At 51.7% G+C, this 22,761-nt stretch overlaps 1 protein-coding gene across 5 annotated transcripts in view; it reads right to left on the reverse strand.

Annotated features, from left to right (window-relative positions):
• Positions 1–201: 201 nt before the first annotated feature.
• The window catches only part of PTGIS (prostaglandin I2 synthase), a 45,169-nt gene continuing 22,609 nt past the window's right edge, over positions 202–22,761 (reverse strand). For 2 of the 5 annotated variants that reach the window (XM_046679319.1, XM_046679318.1), the window contains exons 8-13: positions 16,328–16,509; positions 9,402–9,570; positions 8,246–8,427; positions 6,578–6,729; positions 3,478–3,558; positions 202–3,151 (exon numbers count right to left, since the gene is read on the reverse strand). In XM_046679319.1, the coding sequence (XP_046535275.1) occupies positions 3,040–3,151; positions 3,478–3,558; positions 6,578–6,729; positions 8,246–8,427; positions 9,402–9,570; positions 16,328–16,509 (878 nt within the window). In that variant the 3' untranslated portion in view covers positions 202–3,039. Of the gene's footprint in view, positions 3,559–6,577; positions 6,730–8,245; positions 8,428–9,401; positions 9,571–16,327; positions 16,510–22,761 lie in introns of all 5 variants that reach the window. The other 3 variants (XM_046679322.1, XM_046679321.1, XM_046679320.1) reach the window with 2 other exon arrangements.

Genomic DNA, 22,761 nt, shown 5'->3' on the forward strand with positions numbered 1-22,761 from the left:
CACTTCCCCTCTCTGACCCTCAGTTCCTTCCTCTGTCAAAACGGACACAATAATAGATGCCTTGGTGGGTGGCTGGAGGTGGGACTTGATTCTGTCGATGAAAGGCCCGCCCCAGAGCTGGACACACAGCAGGTGCTCTGGGCTCCCTCCGAGGGCTCTAACCTTGTCGCTCTAGACACAGCTGAGTCTCGGTCTGAATCACTCAGATCCAGCTCCGCAAACAGGGATACTTTAATGCACTTGGGCACGTTTCCACTCAACAATATCATATGAAAATAGAACTCTTTATTAAAACAGCGAGGCATGACAACCACGGCTCCTCACGAAACACTCTGTTCATAAAAAAAATCACTAAAATCAGTGACTTTGGGTTAGACACTTCAGCTCTCAGAGCCTGTTCCTCCATCTGGAGAATGAGCAGGTGGGACATCACCAACCCACGGTGGGTGGGGCCCACTGGTGGCAGGAGGCGACCCCAGGTGGCATGGGGACCAGGTGTAACGCACGGTTGACCCTGCAGCGAGCAGCTCACTCCTTCTCGTCCCTTCCGCCCCGTGGTCGTCAAGGAGGAAGTCTCAGGGTGGGGCTGGCGTGGCTTTAGCGCTCTCGAACACTGGCTCGTCTCATTTTGTAACAGAGCAGAGACAGACCTCAGGCCTTGGCGACACCCGCGTGGAGGCGCCCTGCCCAGCGGATTTATTTTTCAGTCACTTTCTATTTTGGGCAGTGAGGGACACATGTTGTCCATTACCACAACGATCGAAAAAAGCTCCCTTTTTAAACAAACTTAAGTTTAAAAACAAGAGTCAGTTTAAAGGAAAACGTCTGGGAAACAACAATACAAAAAACAGTAAAAAAATAATAATGAAGATGGCAAGAAAACGCTTCTTTAGGGCACCCCAGGAGCATTTCTCACATATGTCCCGCAATTTTGTGATTCTAAAGCAAGGTCCGAAGAAATACAATGACATCCAGGTCCTTTCATAACTAACCTACCAAACAGCTAAGCCACTCATCTCTCTTTCTTTTCCCTATTGCTTATATTTTTTAAAAGAAGAAGAAAGAAGAAAAATAATAAAGATTAAAATAAGGAGGGTTTGCATCATTGTCTCCCAAGCTGTCCTTCAATATCTCCGGCACCAGCTGGAGCCGCCCGGTGGGAGAATCGTCTCTTCCCACGATTGTGGCTCCAGGGAGGTGCCACCTTTAAAGGAAATTGGCCCATTTTTGAACACAGGTGAGAATCTAGTCTCGGTGGCAAAGTGGCCCTGATCTGGAAGAAGGGAATCATAAGGGTTTTTCCCTAGCACGCCAGGGCAGCAGCCACGCACAAGAGATTTCCTGCAGCTATGTCTGCTGCCTTCTTCCTCCCCTTCCCAGCCAGGCCGAGGCAGCTGAGGGTTGCCATGGCAACCGGCTCCGTCCTCCCACAGGAGGCTGCCAGCCCTGATTTCCTGCAGAGTTAAGCAGCAGGCGGCAGCGGGGGTCACCCAGGCGTGAAGATGGGTTTCCCTGGGGATATCCTGCCTCCTGCCAATCCCAGTGTCTGTCCGGGAATCCTGGGGGTGCCTGGAGGCTGAGGGCCAGGGAAGCCCCCAGGCCCTGGCACTGCTCCCAGAAGAGACTAGCCCCTGAGACATTCAGAGATCTCAGGCTCTCTTTTCTCCCTCCCGCTAAAGCTACAGGGACTTAACTATGTGTGTGTCTGTGGTGTCTCATGAGATACAACCACCCATGGCTGCCTCTGGCTCTGTCAGCTCTCCAACGCCACACACAACTGCCCCTCCGCCATCCCCTTGAGCCCAAGGAATGCAGAGCTGCCCATCCAGCATTTGCTACTGGGACAAGTCGTCTTTGTGGAATTCTGCCAGCTTACAAGCTGTGTGACCCTGGACAGGTCACTTCACCTCTCTGAGCCCGTTTCCTTATCCATAAAGAGGACATAACCATCCTGTCTTCACAGACATGCTGTGAGAAGCAGAAAAACTATGTCTACTGTGCCTGTCACACGCATTTAGCAGGTCCTCAATAAACAGGACCTAATATTAATGATAATACTACCATCATAATAAACGTTTCTGGGCAATTTTTCACTTTGAGCTGTTTTGTTGTGTTTCTGTCTTTGTTTTTGTTTTCTAAAGCTGATGAAAAAACTAGTTTTCATCATTGATTTGTCTGTTCAAAGGGTGGCACACCCAGGAGATGATGGACCCTCGGTCTGAAGACCGATTAGCAGGTTCCCACCACTTCCGACAATATCACCTCTCAGAGTCAGAACCGAGTTTTCAAGCTCGAACGCCTTCAGGGGACAGGAGGTAGTGTGAATGGAGAAGCAGACCAAGCAGGAACCCTGGGGAGCCAGAAGGCACAGGCCCTGGATGAGAGAGGCGGCTTCTTCTCCGCTCTGGCCAATGGCTGCCCTTGGAAATAGGGGCCCCGAGTGGCCAGATCTCCTACGTTTTCAAGAGAAACTGGACATTTTGAATCAACTCTCCCAAAGATGATAGGGTAACAACTAATGTGTTTTTTTTAAGTGTAGGCCAAACAAATGACATCTGCGGACTGGGTTGTGCCTCCAGCAGGAGCTTCTGAGCGAGAATGGAGGAGACCAACACTTATTTTTGGCTTGACCAGTCTAAGGAGGCCCGGCTGCTCCCCTTCCATCAGGGCTGTGTCCTTCTCATTCCTGCCCTGAGTCTCGGTGCCGGGAGAGCACTCACCTGGAGCCCGCGGCTCTGGAGCAGAGAACTCTCCTCCTCAGAGCCCAGTATCTTTAGGGTGCTCACCATCTGCGCCCTGGAGGCACCAGCCTCAGGCGAACCTTCCTGCATTTTCTCACATATCAGCGTGAACGCAGGGACGAAGCGGCCAGTGCACAGGGCACCCAGGAAAGCAGGTACCTAAGGGACTCCTTTGGCTTTAGGTAGCTTAATAGTAATTTGGGGACAGAGCTTAATTCAAGGGACACTGCTGGATCGTGGTTGGCCTTTTTATGGCCAGCATCTGCTTCGCTTGGTTACAGCCTGGACCACACCATGGTCACAGACTTGTACAGTGGCCGCTCCGGGAGGTGGGGGCCCAGCAGTGAGGTCTCCTACTTCTGCTCTGTCTGCCGCGGCTTTTGTGGATATCATGAGAGGAGCAAGGGGAGCTGGGGGCAGAAAGAGTCTCATTTTGGCACCAAGCCTCTGCAGCAGAGGCTCCATAGAGATCTGGGGTCTTGCTTAGTTCGCCTTCTCTCTGCTTCCTTTCCCTCCCCTCCCCCGGACACAGCCTTCTGGGGAAAAAGCAGGAGAGTAGTAATGCAGGCCGTGTTCCTTCACAGCTCTGCAACCAGGCCGAATGCGGACACAGGAAGCCGGCGATGCGATGCGGGGCGGGCTGGGCGAGGCGAGCGAGCAGGGCCGCGGGCCTCACGGGCGGAGGCGGTAGCGGATGGGCACGTCGCGCTCGGGCTGCATCAGACCGAAGCCGTACCTGCTGAGGTCGAACTCGGGGATCTCGGCGTCGGGGCTCGTCAGCTCCAGGTCACAGCGTGTCAGCACAAGGAACACGAATCTGCAGAGAGATGGCGGTGAAAGTGGGAGGGAGAGCCGGGGCTTGTCCAGAGTCAGGCAGGAAAGTGACGGCTCCCTCCTGAGTCCGGCTCCAACTCCGACTTCGGGAAAAGGAGAGTGAGAGAGCAGAGTGGGAAGTCCACCAGCCCCTCCACATCGGCTGCCCCTCAGGGTGAGGCAGGCCCATTGGCCGGTTCTGGCTGACGGTCATGGGCAGAAGTGACGAGGGTCATTGCCACCCCAAAGCATTTCAGAGCCAGTGAAATGGCTCTAGCTTTCTCTCCTGCCTGACAGATGTGTGGGCCTCATGTGGAGGTGGCAGAGCCGGAAGGTGGAAAGAGCCTGGGCCAGGCTCTTCGCGGAGAGGAGGAGCCCCCAGAACCCACAGCCGACTTCGTGAGTGGGAATTGTTCCTTTGTCTTACAAGCCACTGAGACTGGGGGTCATTTGTTACAGCAGCATAGCCTCACTGCTCCTAATTAATATGGACAGTGACCCTTCCTGACTCCCCGGACCATACGCATCCCCCACCCCGATCCCAGCCTCCTGGAACACTTACTGTCTGCCCTGGTCAGGGCTGCCGGACCACAGGCTGCCTATGCGAGATGAGAAGCAGGCACCACCCCCACCCCCAAGACATTTTACTGCCCTCTGTGGGGGAAAACTGTTATAATACGCAGACTTTGCCAGAACAAGCACTCTTCACTGCCATCTTCTGGAAAGCTGATCTCATAAGCGTGGAAACCACGTGCATGACGTGGTCAGTGTGCCTGTAAGTGCAGTGGCAGCCTCCCTGACGTTGACTGGTGCCTGCCCAGCTTCCTGGTCTTACGTGCCACCACCTGTGTCAATAAGGGTCAGGGCTGCATCTTCTGCTGTGTCCCACCAGCCTCCCCCGCCGTGAACCAGGTGCCCAACGCGGGACCGACCCAGGGCGGGGCGTCTTTGATCTCACCAAAGGAGTGAAGAAGAGGCAAGACAGGATGGATGGAAGCCCGCGCCCAGGACAGGAGAGCTGGGCGCACAGTGGGGCTCTGCCTCTTAAGGGCGTGGCACCCTCATCAAGTTTCTTTCCCAGTCTGGGCCTCAGTTTCCCCATCTAGTCAAACAGGGTCAAAGAGGTGGGATGGATCCCTTCCAGCTCTGAAGCTGTAGGATGCTGGAGGGTGGGTTTCTGTAGGTGGGGGTTGTGTGCCCACTCCTGGATTTGGATCCTGGCACGTCCGTTACCGGGTGCACGACCATGGCAACGACCGACCTCTCTGGAGTCAGGGTTAGACCGACACTCGCCTAGCAGGGTTGCCGTGACGATCAAGTGAGATGAAAATAATCACAAATGAGCTAACTTATTGAGTGTGCCAGACACTGCGCTAAGCCTTTAGGGTCCACTATCTCTTTATCTGTCCCCAAACTTCACGAGGCAGGAAGTGCAGTTGGTTCTGCTGTAACCCCTGTTTTGGACATGTGAGTCTGTCCCAACGTGATTGAAACATCAGGGCACAAACGAAGCGTAAAGCAAATTTCACATTAGCTTGTATGTCGTTTCATCTTCAAGAACAGGAGGAGAATGCCAACACCTGCACCCAGCGCAGCCAAGCTGAGCGGGAATTCACGGGACGCATGCGCGGACACTAACTATCCACCGGCGACCTCAGCTCGTAGGGGAGGTCGGGGGGACCCGGGTTTCAGACAACTGTGCTTCCAGCTTCACAGGACCTCGCCGCTGCAGCCCATCCGCGGCCCACTGCCATGCGCTAACTTCAGGTCCTTCTCAAAGTGAAGCCCCACGTTGACTGCAGCACTTAGGGATTTCGTAACCATGTAGTGTGCGTACACCTGTTAAATATTCTTTCCATATGGGGCTGGCCCCGTGGCCGAGTGGTTAAGTTCGCGCGCTCCGCTGCAGGCGGCCCAGTGTTTCGTTAGTTCGAATCCTGGGTGCGGACATGGCACTGCTCATCAGACCACGCTGAGGCAGCGTCCCACATGCCACAACTAGAAGGACCCACAACGAAGAATACACAACTATGTACCAGGGGGCTTTGGGGAGAAAAAGGAAAAAATAAAATCTTTAAAAAAAAAAAATATTCTTTCCATAAGTTCTTCTCCTTTTTTATGTCACTGATGAGGTTTTTGACTGTGAGGCCCCAGCCGCACTCTTCCCACCATCCCTGTGGTTTTTACCGTGTGATTTTGCAAGGCCGGTGATTTTCAGGGGCGCACAGGAGGCGTCAGAGCAGAACCGACTGCGTTCTCAGCTCCATTTACTGCTGAGAACTCGAGGCCAGAAGGTTAAGGTCATGCGCCCACTCACGTAGCACGATGGCTGACATTAACGATGGTGATATCGGTAATGACGAGAGTCACCAACATGGATGAAGTGCCTCCAACGAGCCAGGCTCTGGGTGAAGCACTTAGATCCGGTTCCTCTGTCCCGACCCCCCTGGCATGTAGAACGATCAGAACCCCCACTTTACAGTTGGAGAAACAGAGGCACAGAAGGCCATGCAGCTTATGATCACACAAGGGCCGGACAGGACGCAGCAGATGCCATAATCCCTGGTCCAATCTGTTTGTCATCTGGGGCCAAGTCTCTGAGGGTCCAGGGAACAGGATTTATGCCCACGGGCGTTAAAATAACCAGGAGGGAACAACGACCGTTGGCCGGTCCCTGCCGAGGGGTTCTGAGCCTGCGGGCAGCCACAGACAGCCACGGCCAGCTGCTCGCACGTCCAGTGTTCGGTATCTGAGTGTCTGGTTGTCGGGACACCAGGCTTGCAGCGAAAACTTGTTGCTGGATCTGATTATTTCAAAAGCGATCAGAAATCTGGCTTTTCAAGGGAGCTCTTCTGAGTCTTAAAAGTTAGCACACATTTTTAAAAACACAAATAAATAGATGTGTGGGCAGGAGACAGCTCACGGGCTATTCGTCCGGAGCCTCTGTCCTAAACCATTCTCCTGGAGAGGAGGACGGGAGCCCGCCAGCTGGAGCAGAAGCGCCCACCCCGCCCCACACTCACTGTTTGATGCTGCTGGTGGCATAGGCCCTGCCCAGGCACTGGTTGTGCCCCGCCCCCCACGGCACGCTGTAATTCTTCAGTCGCTTCCCGTCCTTGTAAAAGTCCTTCTTCTCGGTTCCATCAGGGTTCAGGAATCGGTCGTACTGAAATACCTGAAACAGGAAGAAGGCCCCTTTCTGACTCCGTCTCCACAAACGCGTGCACCAAGGAAGACGCATGAGGATGTCCGTCACAGTCTCGTTTATCAGAGGGAAGAACTGGAAACACTGTAAAGGCCAACTGAGAGGGGCCTGGTTACAAGATTGTGTCAGCTAATTAAAAGGTTGAGCTTGGTCTCTGTGTGCTGACATGGAAAGAATTTTTAGCACTGGTTGTTGAGTGGAAAAAGCAAGTTTTGGAATAGCATGTATTGTATGATCCTATACACACACGTATGTGTGTGAGCATGTTGTGTGTGTCTGTAAAGGTGTAAAAATAATTTAAAGGATGTACTCCAAACCATTGTTAGGGAACTGGAAAGGAAGGGAAATGAAGAAAACTTTTTGGTTTTAAATATGTCCATATATTTCTATTTTACAAGTATATATTACTTTTGAAATTTAGAATAAAAGAAATTAAAATTACTTTAAAAAGAGAGAATGTCAGTTTCCTTTGGTTCCATCATAGAGCGGTCATGTGAGGATTGTAGCTGAGCACAGGGCTGGGCAAGGAGCAGGTGCTGAATGAAAGATGGGCGGAAAGGCAGGTGATGGACCAGTGAATAGAACAGTGAATAAATTAATAGGTGGAAGGGTGATCTGGTGGATTGATGGATAGACTGACGGGTAGATAGGTGGGTGCATGGGTGAACGGGTGGATGGGTGGATGGATGGGTGGATGGGTGGACAAGTGGGTGGATGGATGGGTGGTTGGATCGACAGGTGGATGGACGGATGGGTGGATGGATGGGTAGATGGATAGATGGGCGGGTGGATGGATGGATGGACAGATGGGTGGATGGACGGATATGTGGATGGATGGATGGGTGGATGAGTGGATGAGTGGACGGGTGGATGGGTGGATGGACAGATGGATGGATGGATGGATGGATGGAAGGATGGATGGATGAATGGATGGGTGGATAGGTGGACGGATGGGTAGACGGATGAGGGGATAGGTACATGGGTGGGTGGATGTATGGATTAATGGATGGGTGGATGGATGAATAGATAAATATGTAGATGGATGGATGGGTGGGTGGATGGATGGATGGATGGATGGATGAGCGTATGGCACAGGGTCTGGGACACAGTAAGCACCCAAATCTGTTAGCAATTGTGAAAGTCTGTCCCAACTTGAAGTCCAGGGAAAGGAAAAAGTGTTGAGAAACTGACATTATAACATTCCAAAAAAAGGCAACTCACTCAGGTATCACTTAACAAAGCACTCAGTATGTGCCAGGCAGTGCAAAAGCCTTTCTTCCATGATCTCATTTAATGCTCCTGACAACCCTGTGAGGCAGGTGCTATTACGAGGTCCATTTCACAGGTGAAGAAACAGTGACACAGAGAGGTGAAGAAATCTGGGCAAGGTCACACAGCAAACAAAGGGCAGAATTGGGCTGCCGCTCAGATCTCACTGATCCCAAAACCACTGATCTTCTCCCACGGTCCTTGGTATGCCATTTACCTCTGGGTCTGTGTAGACTTCCGGGTCCTTCTGTGGACTCAGGAAAGGAAAGAGGAGGAGGCGGTCACCACGTCGCAGGGTGAATTCCCGCCCGTCCGCCATGGGCAGGGCCAGGTCCACCATGACCTCGCGAGTGATGAAGGGTGCAGCTGTGAGCCTGAGGGTCTCGCTCAGCACACTGTCTGCAAGGGACAGCAACAGTGAAGGGTCAGCAGCTGTCCTCTCACTCACTCGAATGCCACCCCAGCCGTCAGTTTGCAGAGAAAGGTGGGGAAGCTCAAAGATGGTGCACGACTTGCCCACTGTCACACAGTGAAGTCAAAAAAGGCCAGGTGATAAGATGTGATTGCTACAGTCCTTCAGAGACCTCGGACATGAGGCTTTGGGTCTGACCCCCAAGACGAGCTGTCAGGGAAGGTGGGAGCTAGGGAGATACCAGAGAAGGCTAGGGAGAGAGCAGGGCCATCAATACTGGTTGTTTCTGCCTGCCCAGCCTACATTCCCCTTCTGGAAACAGCTCCCTGATTTTTCTCTGGGGACCAGTACTCTCCCACTTTCAGGGGTTGGGCTGTTGATTCCACTCCCAACTCCTGGGATTGGCCAATCAGACATCCCAACTCTCTGAATCCCATGATTGGTTCAAAATGGACATATGACCCAAAAGAGCCAATGAGACACATTCCTGGGACTTTGGGTAGGAATGTTGCAGAAAGGCACACCCTCACAGGGCCAAGAACACATCAGCCTGGGGCCATCTTGCCAGCCTGAGACTGGAGCCAACCCAGCAGAAAATGGGGCTGAGAGATGGAGAGAGACTGAGTCCTAATGACATTGCTAAAGCACCTGGATCCATCTATGCCTGAAGCCAGCTACCTTTGGACTTTTCAGTTACATGCTCCAAATAAAGTCCCTTTTCTGCTTCAGCCAGTTTAAGTTTTCTGCCACTTGTAACCAGGAATCTCCTACTGAGACCATGAGCCTTAGGCAGCTGAGACCAGGGCACGGAGATGCCACATCTAAGATAGGAGGCCCAGAGGGACCCTAGGTCAGAGGACACTGATGGACCCCGGGTGATGGGAGCCCATGCTGGGGAGGGCTTAGGGGGCCCATGATGACCCAGTCTTTGGGGCTATCTTGGAGGGTCTGGCCATCTCACCAAGCACAGGCATGCTGTCCAAAACCTTCTGTGGGAGGGTGGTCATCTGCGAGACAGGCTGCTCTGCTTGCAAGAGGATCTGCTCAAGCTCTCCACGGACGGCAGCCAGGGCCTCAGGATTCTTGAGAAGGAAGAGCAGGAGCCAGAAGGCAGCAGGACCCATGTTCCCCTGCAACGAGAAGGAGTCCCCGTGGTACCATCAGGAGAGCACACCTGGGGGGAGGGCGGGCCGGTCTGTGCCACGGACACAGTCCTGGCCAAGGCACAGGGGTCAGTAGGTTCTCACCCCTGCCAGGCATCGAGGCATCACTCACGTCCATCTTCAGCCTCAGGACGTGGCCAAATATGCTGCATGGCTTTTGCGTAGCCCAATGCCTACTTCAAGGTCATTCTTGGCATCACTGACCTTGAGCAAAATCACTGATCTGAGGTCGCACAGGTCATCTTCATAGCCAATCAGCAAAAAAGTGTCAGTAATAGGAATGAAGCGTGTCAATTCAGATTACAGTTAACATCTGAGGATGACTGCCCTCCCCCAAATCCTGCTCCCACGCCCCTCGCCGCGTGACTGCGCTTCTTCCTCCCATTAAAGAGGCAGAGGGTATTTCTCCGGTCCCCTGAATTTGGGCTCAGCCATGTGACTTGCTTTGGCCAACAGCACGAGGCAGAACTGACAGAACACAACAGCGGTTCCAAGTCTAGGCCTTGAGAGACCGTGTGTATTTCTGCTCACCGGCTCGCCTGCGGGTCCCCAGAGGAGGAACAGAGACACACGGAGCAGAGCTGGCTGTCCAGCTGAGCCCAGCGAGACCAGGGGACTCCCGGTGGACCCACAGACACGTGAGTTAGGTAAACGCTCATCAGTGGACGGCACTGGGTTTTTGTGGTTGGTTGTTACACAACAATAGCGAACTGATACAGTATCTGAATATTTGCTTTCAAATCTTTGAGGATTGTCTACGTATAAAGAAAGCAGCAACAGTCGATGATGACCGTGAAAGCTGTTGATTTCTTGAAGAAAAATTATTTAAAACTTCCCAATAGTTAAATAATTAGGAAAATCAATGGAATGTCTTGCTCCAAGACGTCAGCCTTAGCTGAACAATTAACAGTCAGGGATCCAGCATGTGGTTAAAATGCACACAGGGCAGCCTTAAACGAGACGTGGGCAAATACCACCTCACCTCAGTTTGGGGAAGATTCGTGTCTACCATAAATGACCATCCTACCCAATCATAATACTGAAATAGTAAATAGTCATAAATACCATGTTTCCCCAGTAATTCTATTCCAGATATAACTGCACAGAGAAAAACACATTTGCCCAAGGATACTTATAGCAGTGCTGATCTAACAGTGACAGATCAGAAGCAACCTCAATGTCTATCAATAGGAGATCAATGAGATCAATGACGATCCAGCCATCAGGAGACGGTACAGGAAGTCATTACAAAGCAGCTGGTTCTGTGCGCACTGACATGAGACTATAGCCAAGACTCAAGGGAGCACGCAGACGGCAAGATGCAGAATGGGGGCTCAGCGTGCTTCCACGGTGCGGATGTTCAAGGAGGGACAGAGATGAAGAAGCAGAGACGACCTCTAGGAGACACAAGAAACCGGCGACCGAGGCTGCCTCTGAGACAGAAGCTGCGAGGATGGGAGGACGGGGCGGGGAGACTGGCTTTTCACTGCATATGTCCTTTTAAAGTGTTTGAATTTTCTAAATCAATGCACTACTTTTAAGTGGAATGAAAGCGAATGATTTTTAGAGGGATCTGCAATGACACAGAGAAATGCTGATGATACAATATTAAGTAAAATTAAAGTTGGATTTAAAAAAAACTGCATGATCTTAACCACAGAAGAAAAACATATGGAAAAAGGCAGTAAAGAAATGCCCCAAAGCCTCAAAGATGGTGAAACGGGTTTTCCCTCTTTCTTTTTCTTTTGCTACCGTGATGAAATCAGAGCTAAGGAGGTGCCACGGTCGCCGGCTCAGTCTTCCCGTGGAGCAGGCACCACTGCCACGCCCGTCACTGAAAAGGGACACTCAGCACTCCCTGGTCCCTCCCCACCTCCCAGCACACAGCGGGAGCTCAGTGGTGTGTGTCAGGTGAACATCTGTGCTCCTTGGGGCCGGGGCCTCCAAGGCAGCCTGGGAGGTGGGCTGGGACCAGGCAGAGCTGGGCTCAAATCCCAGCTCCCCGCTCCCTGTGACTCTGGACAATCACCCCCGACTCTGGGTCTCAGAACCTCCCTCTTGGTAAAATGAGGATAACAACATGCCCACTCCAGGGGCCGCCACACGGTCGCTGAGACTGAATGCAGGTGACCCCCAAGGTGGGCACAGAGTGGGTGCTCAGAAGTGGTTTTCTCCTCCCACCGACCCCTCCCCAGGGTTTGAGAACAAGTGGGGGCCTCGGACGCTCTCTGAGATTTCCTCCGGCACCCCAGGTCCGGCCGAGACCAGCAAGGTCACTTGTTGTCTATCACTTAAATAGCCAGGGGAATGTAGGCCATAGATAACACAGCTTTGGGTTAACTCAGCGCCAAGGCCATTGTATCTTGCCAGGAGAGTCAGATGGGGGCCCCCGCTCACTAATTACAAAGCAGGAGTGGAACACGAGGCTGCTTGCTTAGCCCCTCTTTCAGAAAAAAGCTGTGGCAAGTTAGGGAGGTGACCAAGACCACCTTCCACTCACAGATGTGTGTGTGTGCGTGCACACGTGCACGTGTGCTCACACAACCATAAGAGATTCTGAATTCGCTATCCTGGAAGTCGAGCTTTCTCCCATGGGGTCTTGCCTCAGTTTACCCAGGAGGACATTTCTGATCTAACCTCATTTTCTTCCACTGCAGCGAAGCCAGTCGCCTGGTCCACCACCCGAGTGCAGCGCCCATCCTGTGCATGGCGCAGCTGACCTCCAGGGGCGCTCTGTGCCAGGCGCTGCGCTGGGCGACTCCCGCGCGCCCTCATGTGGCCTCCTCGCGGCACTGTCAGTCGGGGGAGCGGGGGACACCTGCCGCCCTGCCGGCCCGCATCCGCTCCTTCGCCCTGTCTGCCTTCAGAGAGCCACCTTCCTTCACTCCAAGTCCGCGTAGATCATCGGGGCTGACCCGCCCCCGCCAGACCGCAGGGGTGGCCACGTGCCCCGGGCCGGCCACTCCGCCAGCGATGGACTCAGGGGACGCGGGGCCCCGGGCTGGGCCAATGAGTGTCAGACTCGGCGTTTGTCCTAGAATTCATGGGAAAGAGAAGCCCTCCTCCAAGGGGACTGCCAGATGGCCAGGGGCAGCTGGTGGCAGTCACTGCCGCCACGTAGGGGAGCCCATCCGAGGCTGGGGCCACCAGAGAAGAGAGCGGAGCGAGGGACAGGAGATCATGGATTATATTTCTTTTCATTTTCTTGTGATTAAAAAATATATTTTTAAGGGGATTAAAAAAATCCCTATGTGCCTTGTGATATCCGGGATTGGATCCTGGAAGAGAAAAAGGACACTAGTGGAAAAACTGGGAAAATCTGAATGGAGTAGGCCTGTGAGTTAAGGGCAACGTGCCAAGGCTAATTTCTTGGTTTTGAAAAATGCATTGCAGTTCAGTAAGATGTTCACGGCAGAGGAAGCGGTGAAGGGTCCAGGGGGCTCTCTGTGCCATGTGTGCAACTGTTCAAGAATCCTGGATTGCCTCCGAATAAAACTGCTGAGGGAAAAACCCCAGGCCTGTGCACAGTGATTATTCTTATCACCCCCTCTTCAGGATGGTGACACAAAGCCCAGAGAAGCCAAGTGAGCTGTCCAAGGTCACACAGCTAGTTAGCGGCAGAGCTGGGATTCCACCCGAGTCTGCCCGACCGGAAACTCCGCTCTTGCTTTTCACCGCCAGGGCGCAGGGCCTCAGGGGGTCTCAGCGTCTGTGGTCACTGGCTCAGCTGAACTGTCTCTGCCCTGGTGGCTCCCACAGCTCCCCCAGTCCCCTCTCTCCCCACCCCTGCAGGACCACCCAGGAGTTCCTGGGGCCCTGGGGCCATGGCTGTTGAGGATACGACCAGGGCTGAAGGCCGAGCGGTGGGGAAGGAAGAGAAGAATGAAAGTTGACTGATGGGGCCAAGGGAGTCCCCGCCTGGCCAGGGTCACCAGGGCCATGCACTGCCCAAGAGCTCAGAGCTGGGAGGGAAGCCCGGGCTGGGATGGGCGTGCCAGGGCAGGCCTCGGTGAACTCTTCTCCCTCTGCCCGCCCCAAGCCCCGTCCCCTGAGAGCCGGCCTCACCCGCTGCCTGGACCTTAGAGCTCAGCCCACTGGGTCCTTCTCGAGGCCCCCGGATGCTGGAGCCTCCATCAGCCTCGACCCCAGGCTCTGGGGTTCTGGATTCATGGAGCCTTTGCGAGGCTCCTGCGAGATGTTTGTAAAGCGCTCAACAGGATGACTGGCACATGGTAGGCACCTGATATCTTTTGAAATTATTTTTCCTGACTCGACTCTGATCAGATAAAAACAATCCCAGCCACCATTTCTCAACCTCTTGGACACTTTCCGCACCGGCTTCTGGGCTGCTTGCTTGGTCCATCTCCTCATCCCCACCTCAGGGCCTTTGCACCTGCTGCCCCCTGCCTGGATGCCCTCATCCTGTATATCCACATGGCTCATTCCCTCACTTCCTTCAAGTTTCTGCTCGGATGTCACCTTCTTGGTGAGGCCTTCCTTGACTCGCCTCCGTACAGCAGCACTCTGCTAGCCCCTTCCCCTGCTTTCTCCATTCTCCATAGAACTTATTACTTCTAATATATTGTATACACTTACTTGTTGATTGTCTGTCTTCTCCCAGCAGAATGTCAGCTCCCTAAGGGCAGGATCTTTGCTCTGCTCACTGCTCTATCCCCTGCTTCTAGAACGGTGCCCGGCTCACAGTGGGCCCTCACTAATATTTGTCACTGTTCACTGAGCTCCAGTTAGTTATCTGCCAAGCACGGTTACAGGACTGCACGTGTCCCCTCCTTTCATCATCATCACAACACCTTGAGGAAGCGGTTGCCACCTCCATTTTCCAGATGAGTAAACTGAGGCACTGAGAAGGTAAGTGGCTGACTTGTCAGGAAGCGGCGAAGTCAAGACTCAGATCCAGGCAGGCGGGTCACAGAGCCTATGCCTGAAGTTCTGGACGCTGCCACAGCTCAGCCCCAGAGGACGTCCTGTCCCCACCTCCCCAGTTCTGCCCCCCCCGCCAAAGGCCGTGCCCTGGGCTTTCTCCACTCAAGCCCCCCCGCCAGCGTCCAGTTCTGCTGACAGAGGTCACTTCTGCAAGGGATTCTGGGCACAGTTTGGAGCTCCAACTCTCTGCCCATAAATATGTTATTAGGCATTAACGGGTCCCCAACTGCTGATTAAACCCAGCCCCACCCGCCGCCAGTCTTTGCCTGCAAGGACCGTTAATGGCTTAAGAGAAAACTAAAAATAAGTCGCAAGTCGATGGGAGAGGAATTACCCAGAAATGTCAGCTTGTGCAACTGTCACTGCAGAGAGGACGCCAAGACAAGGCGTGGGGCTCCGAGGTCAGGCGGAGGCAGCAGCCAGGCCCCGCCTTCTCTCACCCCAGTAGCCGGCCCATCACCAAATCCACTGGTGCTGTCTTCCCTGTTTCCAGAATCCGTCCACTTCCTCATCACCTCCATGGCTACCACCTGGTCCTGCCACCACTGTCTCCTCATTGGTGTCCCTGCTCTGCCCTTACTCCTCACATCCTGTCCCTCCTCTGCTCAGAATTCCCAGGGCTCCTACCTCACCCAGAGAAAATCCACAAGGCTCTCCATGATCACTTCTCTCAGTCCCACTTCCCCTCCTCACTCTGCTTCAGCCACACTCAACTCTTTGCTATTGCCCAAACACCCAGCATAATCCAACCCCAGGACCTTTGCACTTGCTGTTTCCCCTGCCTAAAATATTCTATCCTCACATCTTCCCCAAGTCTCCAAATCCAGCTCTTATCATCCAGGCTCAGCTCAAACATCTCCCCTTCGGAGACCTCCCTCACCACCCGGCTAGAGCAGACCCCCAGGGTCTCTCTATCGACGACCCAGTTTTATAGCCTGCATATCAGCTCCTAAAGTCACCCTGAATGGGTCTCCTTGCCTGTGCCCCACCCCCACCGCAGCTGAAACATAAGCAACACAAAGCAGGAACTTTTACATGATTCTTCAAATTAACTGGTCTGCACTTTGATAATGTCAAGGTCATGAAGAGCAATGAGAGGCACAGAAATCTAAAACGGCAGAAGGACTAAATGTACCGTGTAGTCTGGACTGGATGCTCGACTGAGATGAGCCACAAAGGACATTACTGGAACAACCGGCGAAATTGGAAAACGGACAGTGTATTAGATAATGAGCCTGTATCTGGGTCAATCGTCCGGAATTTGATCATTGCCCTGCCGTCGTGTGAGAGGATGTTCTTGCTCCTGGGAGAGGCACGCTGAAGTAATCAGGGGTAAACAGTCAGGACGTCTGCAACTTATTTGCGAATGATTCAATACAATAAGCTCAGTGGGAGAGAGAGGAGGCAAATGGGTGGAGTGGAGCGTGAAAACTGAAGCAGCGAAGTGAAATGCAGGCAAGGGCTCCTCCTACTCATACAGCTTCTCTGTACGTCTAACATTTTTCCAAATAAAAAATAAATAAATATGGAATGAACGATCCTGTTCTTGATACTGTGTCACAGTTATGAGAGTCAGGGAGCTGGGCAGACAGCTGGGCGTGCGTGTGCACACCCACCTGCACACTCACATTGGCACACACTCACAAATACACCCCTCACTGCACACTCACCCCGATGCCGGCGTGTGCCTGGCAGCACACACACACCCACAGTCACACACACACACACACACACACACCCCCCCCCCCCCCGCTGGAACCGCTCGCACGCCCTCGCCCACCTGCGTGGCCCACAGCTGCAGCGCCAGAGCCCGCGCCTGCATCTCCTCCGACGCGCCCATCTCCTCCAGGTGCTGCAGGTAGCTGTCCAGCCAGCTGCTCCTGTGGGCCCGGGGGGCCAGCCTGGCTGGGGACAGCAGCTTCCACAGGTGACCTTTGACCTTGCACACCTGGTCCTTATCCCCTGTAGGGACAGAGCACAGAGAGTGGGGGTTACAGATCCACCCCCAGTCCAGGCTGCCCAGCCCTGACCTCCATGAGGACGAGGGTCTGGTGGGTGTCACTCCACGGCGGCTGGGAGCTCCTGGGAAGGAGGCCACAGAGAAGACCTTTAAGCGTTGACTCACTTATTACCCGTCTCAGCCCCTTTGGACGGGAGCAAGGGCCTTTGTTGTAGTCACCTCTGTGTCCCCAGCACTCGGTCCATAGTAAGTGCTCAATAAATATGCATCAAATGAATGGCGTTTCTTTACACAGCAGGGAAAGGAACAGGAAACGCTGAGCAGCAGTCTCCCTTCCCAGGGTCCGGCCCGAGAGCAACGTACGGCCACGTGCAGGTGGAGGCCACACGAGCAGACTCAGCATAGCTTCGTTCAGGAGACATCAGAACGACCCAACGGACCGTCAACAGGGAACACATTGGTCTGGGGTCTCCAACTCAGCTGCCCCAGGGAAGGAAGGTGAAGCGAATGAGGGAGGAAGGTCAGGAAGCGCCTGACAGAGAAGCGCAGCCCATCGCGGCCAGGGAGCCCGAGCTTTCAGAAGAAGCTGAAAGTCCAGATGCTCACGTGGAATCTTCTGGTATTTTTCAAGGTTAGCGTCTAAGTAAGAGATTCTCAGTCACTGTGCAGGCCACACAAGCATCTCTGAAGGCCAGCTTTGGCCCACAGATCACCAGTTTGCAATCACCATTAAATAAACAGTGGTGAGTTATTTCTGGAAAACCAAACAGCAATGGAAACAAATGAGAAAGTTCTTTACGTACAGACCTAGGCGTCCCACGAGGGCAGACTGTTGAGGGTATAAATTTAGCCAGCTACTGATTATTTATATACTGTGTTAATGCTATAAGCTGTGCTATATTTATATACATACACGCAAACGTGGTTTCTTCAAAATCACTGCTTGGAAAAGTGGAAGTCACTTTGGGTTGCTACGAAATTCCAAAGTACTGGAACCCATTTCATGGGCTTTTCTGAACCAGAAAGCAGTGTTAATAGGAAGACCCATCCACCCAATGCTTCTAAGCTGGGCTGCACGTTACAGGGTGTTTGAAAGAGTGGAAAATGTAGGCTAAGCTTATTTTTTTAAGTATGTTACATTTTCAAATAATATGCTCCATGTGCTTTTCCACAATCTCTGGACACCTTTTCAGGTGACGTACTTCTCAATTTAACGTAGTAAGACCAAATATTCATCTGAAATACATTATTTTCCTGCATTTCCCAGCTTTTGGGGGTCTGGAGAATCACCCAGGAGCTTCCAAATCTCTGGAGGCCCGGGCCCCACCTGAGACCAGTCTCGTGGGCATCTCTGGGGTGGGGGGTGGGCCCGGGCAGGTGGGGACTTCAAGCAGGCGAGTGCAGGACGCAGGAAGTGCTGGAGCCGCCTCGGCAGATGCTCGTTCTGGATGCTGACAGGAGGCATCTGATGGACTAGCTAACAAAGAGGGCCGGGAAATTTCCTGGCGCAGATTTAGAGTGACCGGCATTCTCCGAGGCCGGACAGCACAGCTGCAGAGGTGGAACACCACTGTAAACACAGCTTTTACGGACGACTTCAAAAAGCAGTGCGGTGTGAAAACACAACCGCCAGCATGGCAGAAAATATTTGCAAACCACGTGTTTGCTGAAGGCCTACTACCCAGAATATATAAAGAACTCCTACAACTCAACAACAACAAAAACCCACAAAAATCCAACTCAAAAAATGGGCGAAGGACTTACACCTTTCTCCAAAGGAGAAATACGAATGGCCAATAAGCACAGGAAAAGATGCTCAGCACCACCAATCAATCGAACGCCAATCAAACCCCCAATGCAAGACCACCTCATACCCATTAGGGTGGATGGTATCAAAAAAAGTAAAAGAACAGCTAAGATGTGCAAAATCAGAACCCTGTGCATCGCTGGTGGGAGTATAAAAGGGTGCAGCCACTGTGGAAAGGCCGGCACTTCCTCAAAAGGTTAAACACAGAATTACCATTTGATCCAGCAATTCCACTTGTGGATATTCGCTCAAAAGAACCGAAAGCAGGAACTCAAATAGACACTTGTATACCCGTGTTCACAGCAGCAGTATTCACAATAGTGAAAAGGTGGAAACAACCCAAGTGCCATCAGCAGAGGAATGGAGGAACAAAATGTGTAGACATACAATGGAGCACTATTTGGCCTTAAAAAAGAAGGAAATCTGACACCTGCTACAACATGGATGAATCTTGGAAACATTACACTAAGTGAAATAAGCCGGACACAAAAGGAGAAATATTGTATGCCTCACTTATCTGAAGCACCTGGAACAGGCAAATTCACAGAGACAGGAAGTAGAAGAAAGGTAACGAGCAGCCGAGAGGAGGGCGACGGGCAGTGACTGTTTAATGGATACAGAGCTTCTGTTGGGCGTGATGAAGAATTTCCGGAAATAGATAACGGCATGGTTACACAACATCGCGGATGGACTTACTGCCACTGAACTGCACACTCAAAAATGGTTAAAATGGTAAATTTTATGTTATGTATATTTTACCACCATTAAAAAAAAGAGGAAAGTATGTGAATGTCATCTGGCAAATGAGCCAAAGATGGTGTTGTATAATAAAAAAAAATAGACTAAAAAAAGTTTAAAAAATTAAAGCAGTGCTTTGATCCATGGATCAAATTACAGTACCTCTGCAGAGCCCTTAGAACAGCACAGGGCACACACTACACCTCACACAAGATATGCCTGTTGCTGCTGTATATTGTTAGAAAAAAAGCAAAGCGCCCATAACAGCGTGTGCGGCATGCATTTGTGGAAAAAAGACAAAAATAAGAATTTAGTCATATTTGCTTGCATTTGCATAAAAGAACTCCTGAAGATCCACGTGAAACTAAGGAAACCAGCCAAGTGGGGAGAGTGGGGATCGAGTGGAAGGGGGGCACAAGAAAGGGAGGGAGATTTTCAGCTACTATTTTATATCCCAATGTGTGAACCACGTGAAACATACTCAAAACCCGCACTCCCCCCAACAAGCAAGTCCCAGTGAAAGATCCCAGAGTCATAGTTTACGGAGTCGAAAAGTTCGGTCAGTATCTCAAACAGCTGATAAGGGAGTGAAGAAGGGGGGCTTCTGGAAAACAGAGTCTGGTGACTCCACCTGGCACCCTGCTGATGGGCAGGATGCTGATGTCACAGGTGCAGTCTGAATAAAACCACGTCCCAAAGCGCGGGAGAGGGAGGAGAGTGACATTTCTCAACGGGTGGTCGATGCCACACGTGAGCTTAACTTCAGGAGTTCAGCCACCTTGAGAGGAGAAGTTGATTTCATTTCCATCCCTAATTACTTCTTTTCTTTTCTCTTTCTTTTTATTATTATTTTTTTAATGGTTTTTTTTTTTTTTTTTGAGGAAGACTGGCCCTGAGCTAACATCCATGCCCATCTTCCTCCACTTTATATGTGGGACGCCTACCACAGCATAGCTTGATGAGCAGTGCCATGTCTACACCTGGGATCCGAACTGGTGAACCCTGGGCCGCCGAAGTGGAATGTGCACACTTAACCCCTGCACCACCGGGCAGGCCCCTTCCCCCTAAAGATTTCTAAGTTTAGGTTGACCAAAAACCCAAAGCAAGACAAAACAAAAAAACTTTCCACGGAGAAAAGAGGGGCTTGCTGTACATATTTGGGATAACGGTATAATTTGGGCTCATGCTGTATTTTAACGTGTGGAGAAAGGTCTAGAACCCTTCTGTCCCATAGGGAAGCCACAGCCGTATGTGACCGTCGAGCTCTTGAAACGTGGCCCAAGTGAGGTGTGCTGAGTGAAACATGACACGGATTTCAAAGTCTGAGTGTGAGAAACAAATGTGCAGTATCTCTTCAATAATTTTCATGTTGATTGCATGCTATAGTGTTAATATTTTAGACAGACTGGGTTGAAGAAAATATATTATTAAAATTGATGTCATCTCTTTCGTTTTTAAATGTGTCTAATAGAAAATTTAAAATTACATAGGTGGCTCACATTTGATTTCTGCAGGCCGGCACTGTTCTCAAAGGGTACCATCAAATTGATGACAACGGTGACCTTGGGGACAGAGTTAGAGAGAGTGTGGTCAAGAGAGAATTTCTCTTTTGTGTAATATTCGATTTTTTTTTATAACAGGCAGAGGAGCGCAGCAAGGAGCCCACGTCCCCTGGCCTCCCAACGCCTCAGTTTTCTCACCTGTAAATTGGGATAATGAGGACCCACCATGCAGGGGTTGAATTCGTTAACATAAGCATGAAGAGGGATGCCTGGCACAGGCCACGTAAGCATTAGCTACATTATTAAATTAAACAATGGCTGTTAGCATTATTAGTCCCAGGAGAATGTATTCACGTATTATTTCTATAATTAAGAAATAATAATAAACTGTGAAAGAAAGAGCATACAGTTTGCAGCCGGAGAGACCCAGGTCGAAATCCCAGCTCTGCTTCATCCTTGGAGGATGATCTTGGGCAAATCACTTTGTATCTCTGAGCCTCAGTTTCCCCTCTATAAAATGGGAGCAACCTGGCTCGTAGGATTTGAAAAGATTACACACAGAACACGCTTGGTACTGGTAGGGGTTTGGTAAATCGTACCTGCTACATTCTTGCCATTAGCATAAGGTATTACTGACCAGCCCCAGTGTAATGACTCAATGCTGGGAGTCAGAACTGCCAGGGCCACTGGTAACGCAGCTGGAGGCAGGAGAAGCAGGTTCCAACTCCAGGCCTCCCATGCTGTGTGGGCTTGACTGAGGCCCTGTCCATCTCTGGGCCCCAGGCTTGAGTACCTCTCCAATTTTTCCTTGGAAACCCTGCTATCTCCTGGAGACCTGAGGGCACAGTCCAGAAAGGCCCCCAGTGGGGACACGTCTTTAAAGTCTTGTGTTTTACCTTTAAAACGCATTAGATTTTTGCACTAGACTCTGAGATTCTTTCATATAAGAATGCCCTTTCTCCCAAAACAATATTCAAATAAAACAGCCCCCTCCCCGATAATCCAGGGAAATGACTGTTCTAGAAAGAAGCAGGATGCTCAGCTTGGGGCTCTAGTTAATTCTCTACTGTCCCCAACTCCCTACTGTCTGAGAAGCACCAGACTCAATGGTCTAAAGGTCTCCAAAAGGGTCGGTTTTCTTTTAAAATGTTTATATTTTTAAAAGCAGAGGAGGAATAATGCATACAAATGGTAAAAAATAATAATAAAAGAAAAAGAAACTCTGGCAGTTCAGATGGGCATACCATAAAACGTAAGCTTCTCTCCATCCCATTCAGCCCTCCCAGAGGCAGGAATCTACACGCGTTCCCACACTGAAAAAGAACCACAACGCAGCCACCGTTCCGCCCCCTGTTCGCGCAGTAACAGTAGATGCCGTCCTACAGCAGCCCGTCCTGTTCTGTCTCCCTGTTGCGTGGTTTCCCTTACAGGAGTGCGTGATTCATTTCATCAGTCCCTACAGCGGTTTCTAGGGTTCGCTGTTACAAGCAACGTGGCAAGGAGTACCCCTGTGTATCTGGAGACACGTGCAAGCATTTCTGCAGGATAATTCCTAGAGCCTAAGTACAGGATCAAAGGAACGCGCATTTTATGTTTCCATAGGTTCTGCCAAATCGCTCTTACAAGGAGGCTGGGCGGCTCCCCCTGGCCCGCGGCGAGCGCTGAGGGCCACCCTGCCCGCCGGCCTCCGGCCCCAGAGGAGAAACCTTCCCCAACATCGCCGCCCGCTGCCCGCACTGGGAAATGCAGCCGTCCTATACGCCCAGGGCTGCGCCCAGAATGCCCGAGGGTCCCCTTCTGCATCTACCCAGACAACCCAGGAGCATCTGATGGGGAAATCATTCTTTCCTGGAGAAGCAATCGCTTCTGGGATGTGTCAGGTGCTTTTTGCACGTGACTTTATCAGACCAAGTTTCCATTTTGCTGCTCTGCCACCTACGACAAGTGACTTCACCTCTCTGAGCCTCAGCCTTATCTGCAAAATGGGCATAATACCAATCTTCCAGCATTAATGGCAGGATTCAACCAGATAAGGAATTGCCTCTAAAAGGATGATAAGAGACATGAATAGGGGCCAGCCCCGTGGCCGAGTGGTTAAGTTCTCGCACTCTGCTTCGGCGGCCCAGGGTTTCGCCAGTTTGGATCCTGGGCACAGACATGGCACCGCTCATCAGGCCATGCTGAGGCGGCATCCCACATGCCACAAC

Source organism: Equus quagga, chromosome 12, assembly GCF_021613505.1.
Source record: "Equus quagga isolate Etosha38 chromosome 12, UCLA_HA_Equagga_1.0, whole genome shotgun sequence".
NCBI classification, from domain to species: domain Eukaryota; kingdom Metazoa; phylum Chordata; class Mammalia; order Perissodactyla; family Equidae; genus Equus; species Equus quagga.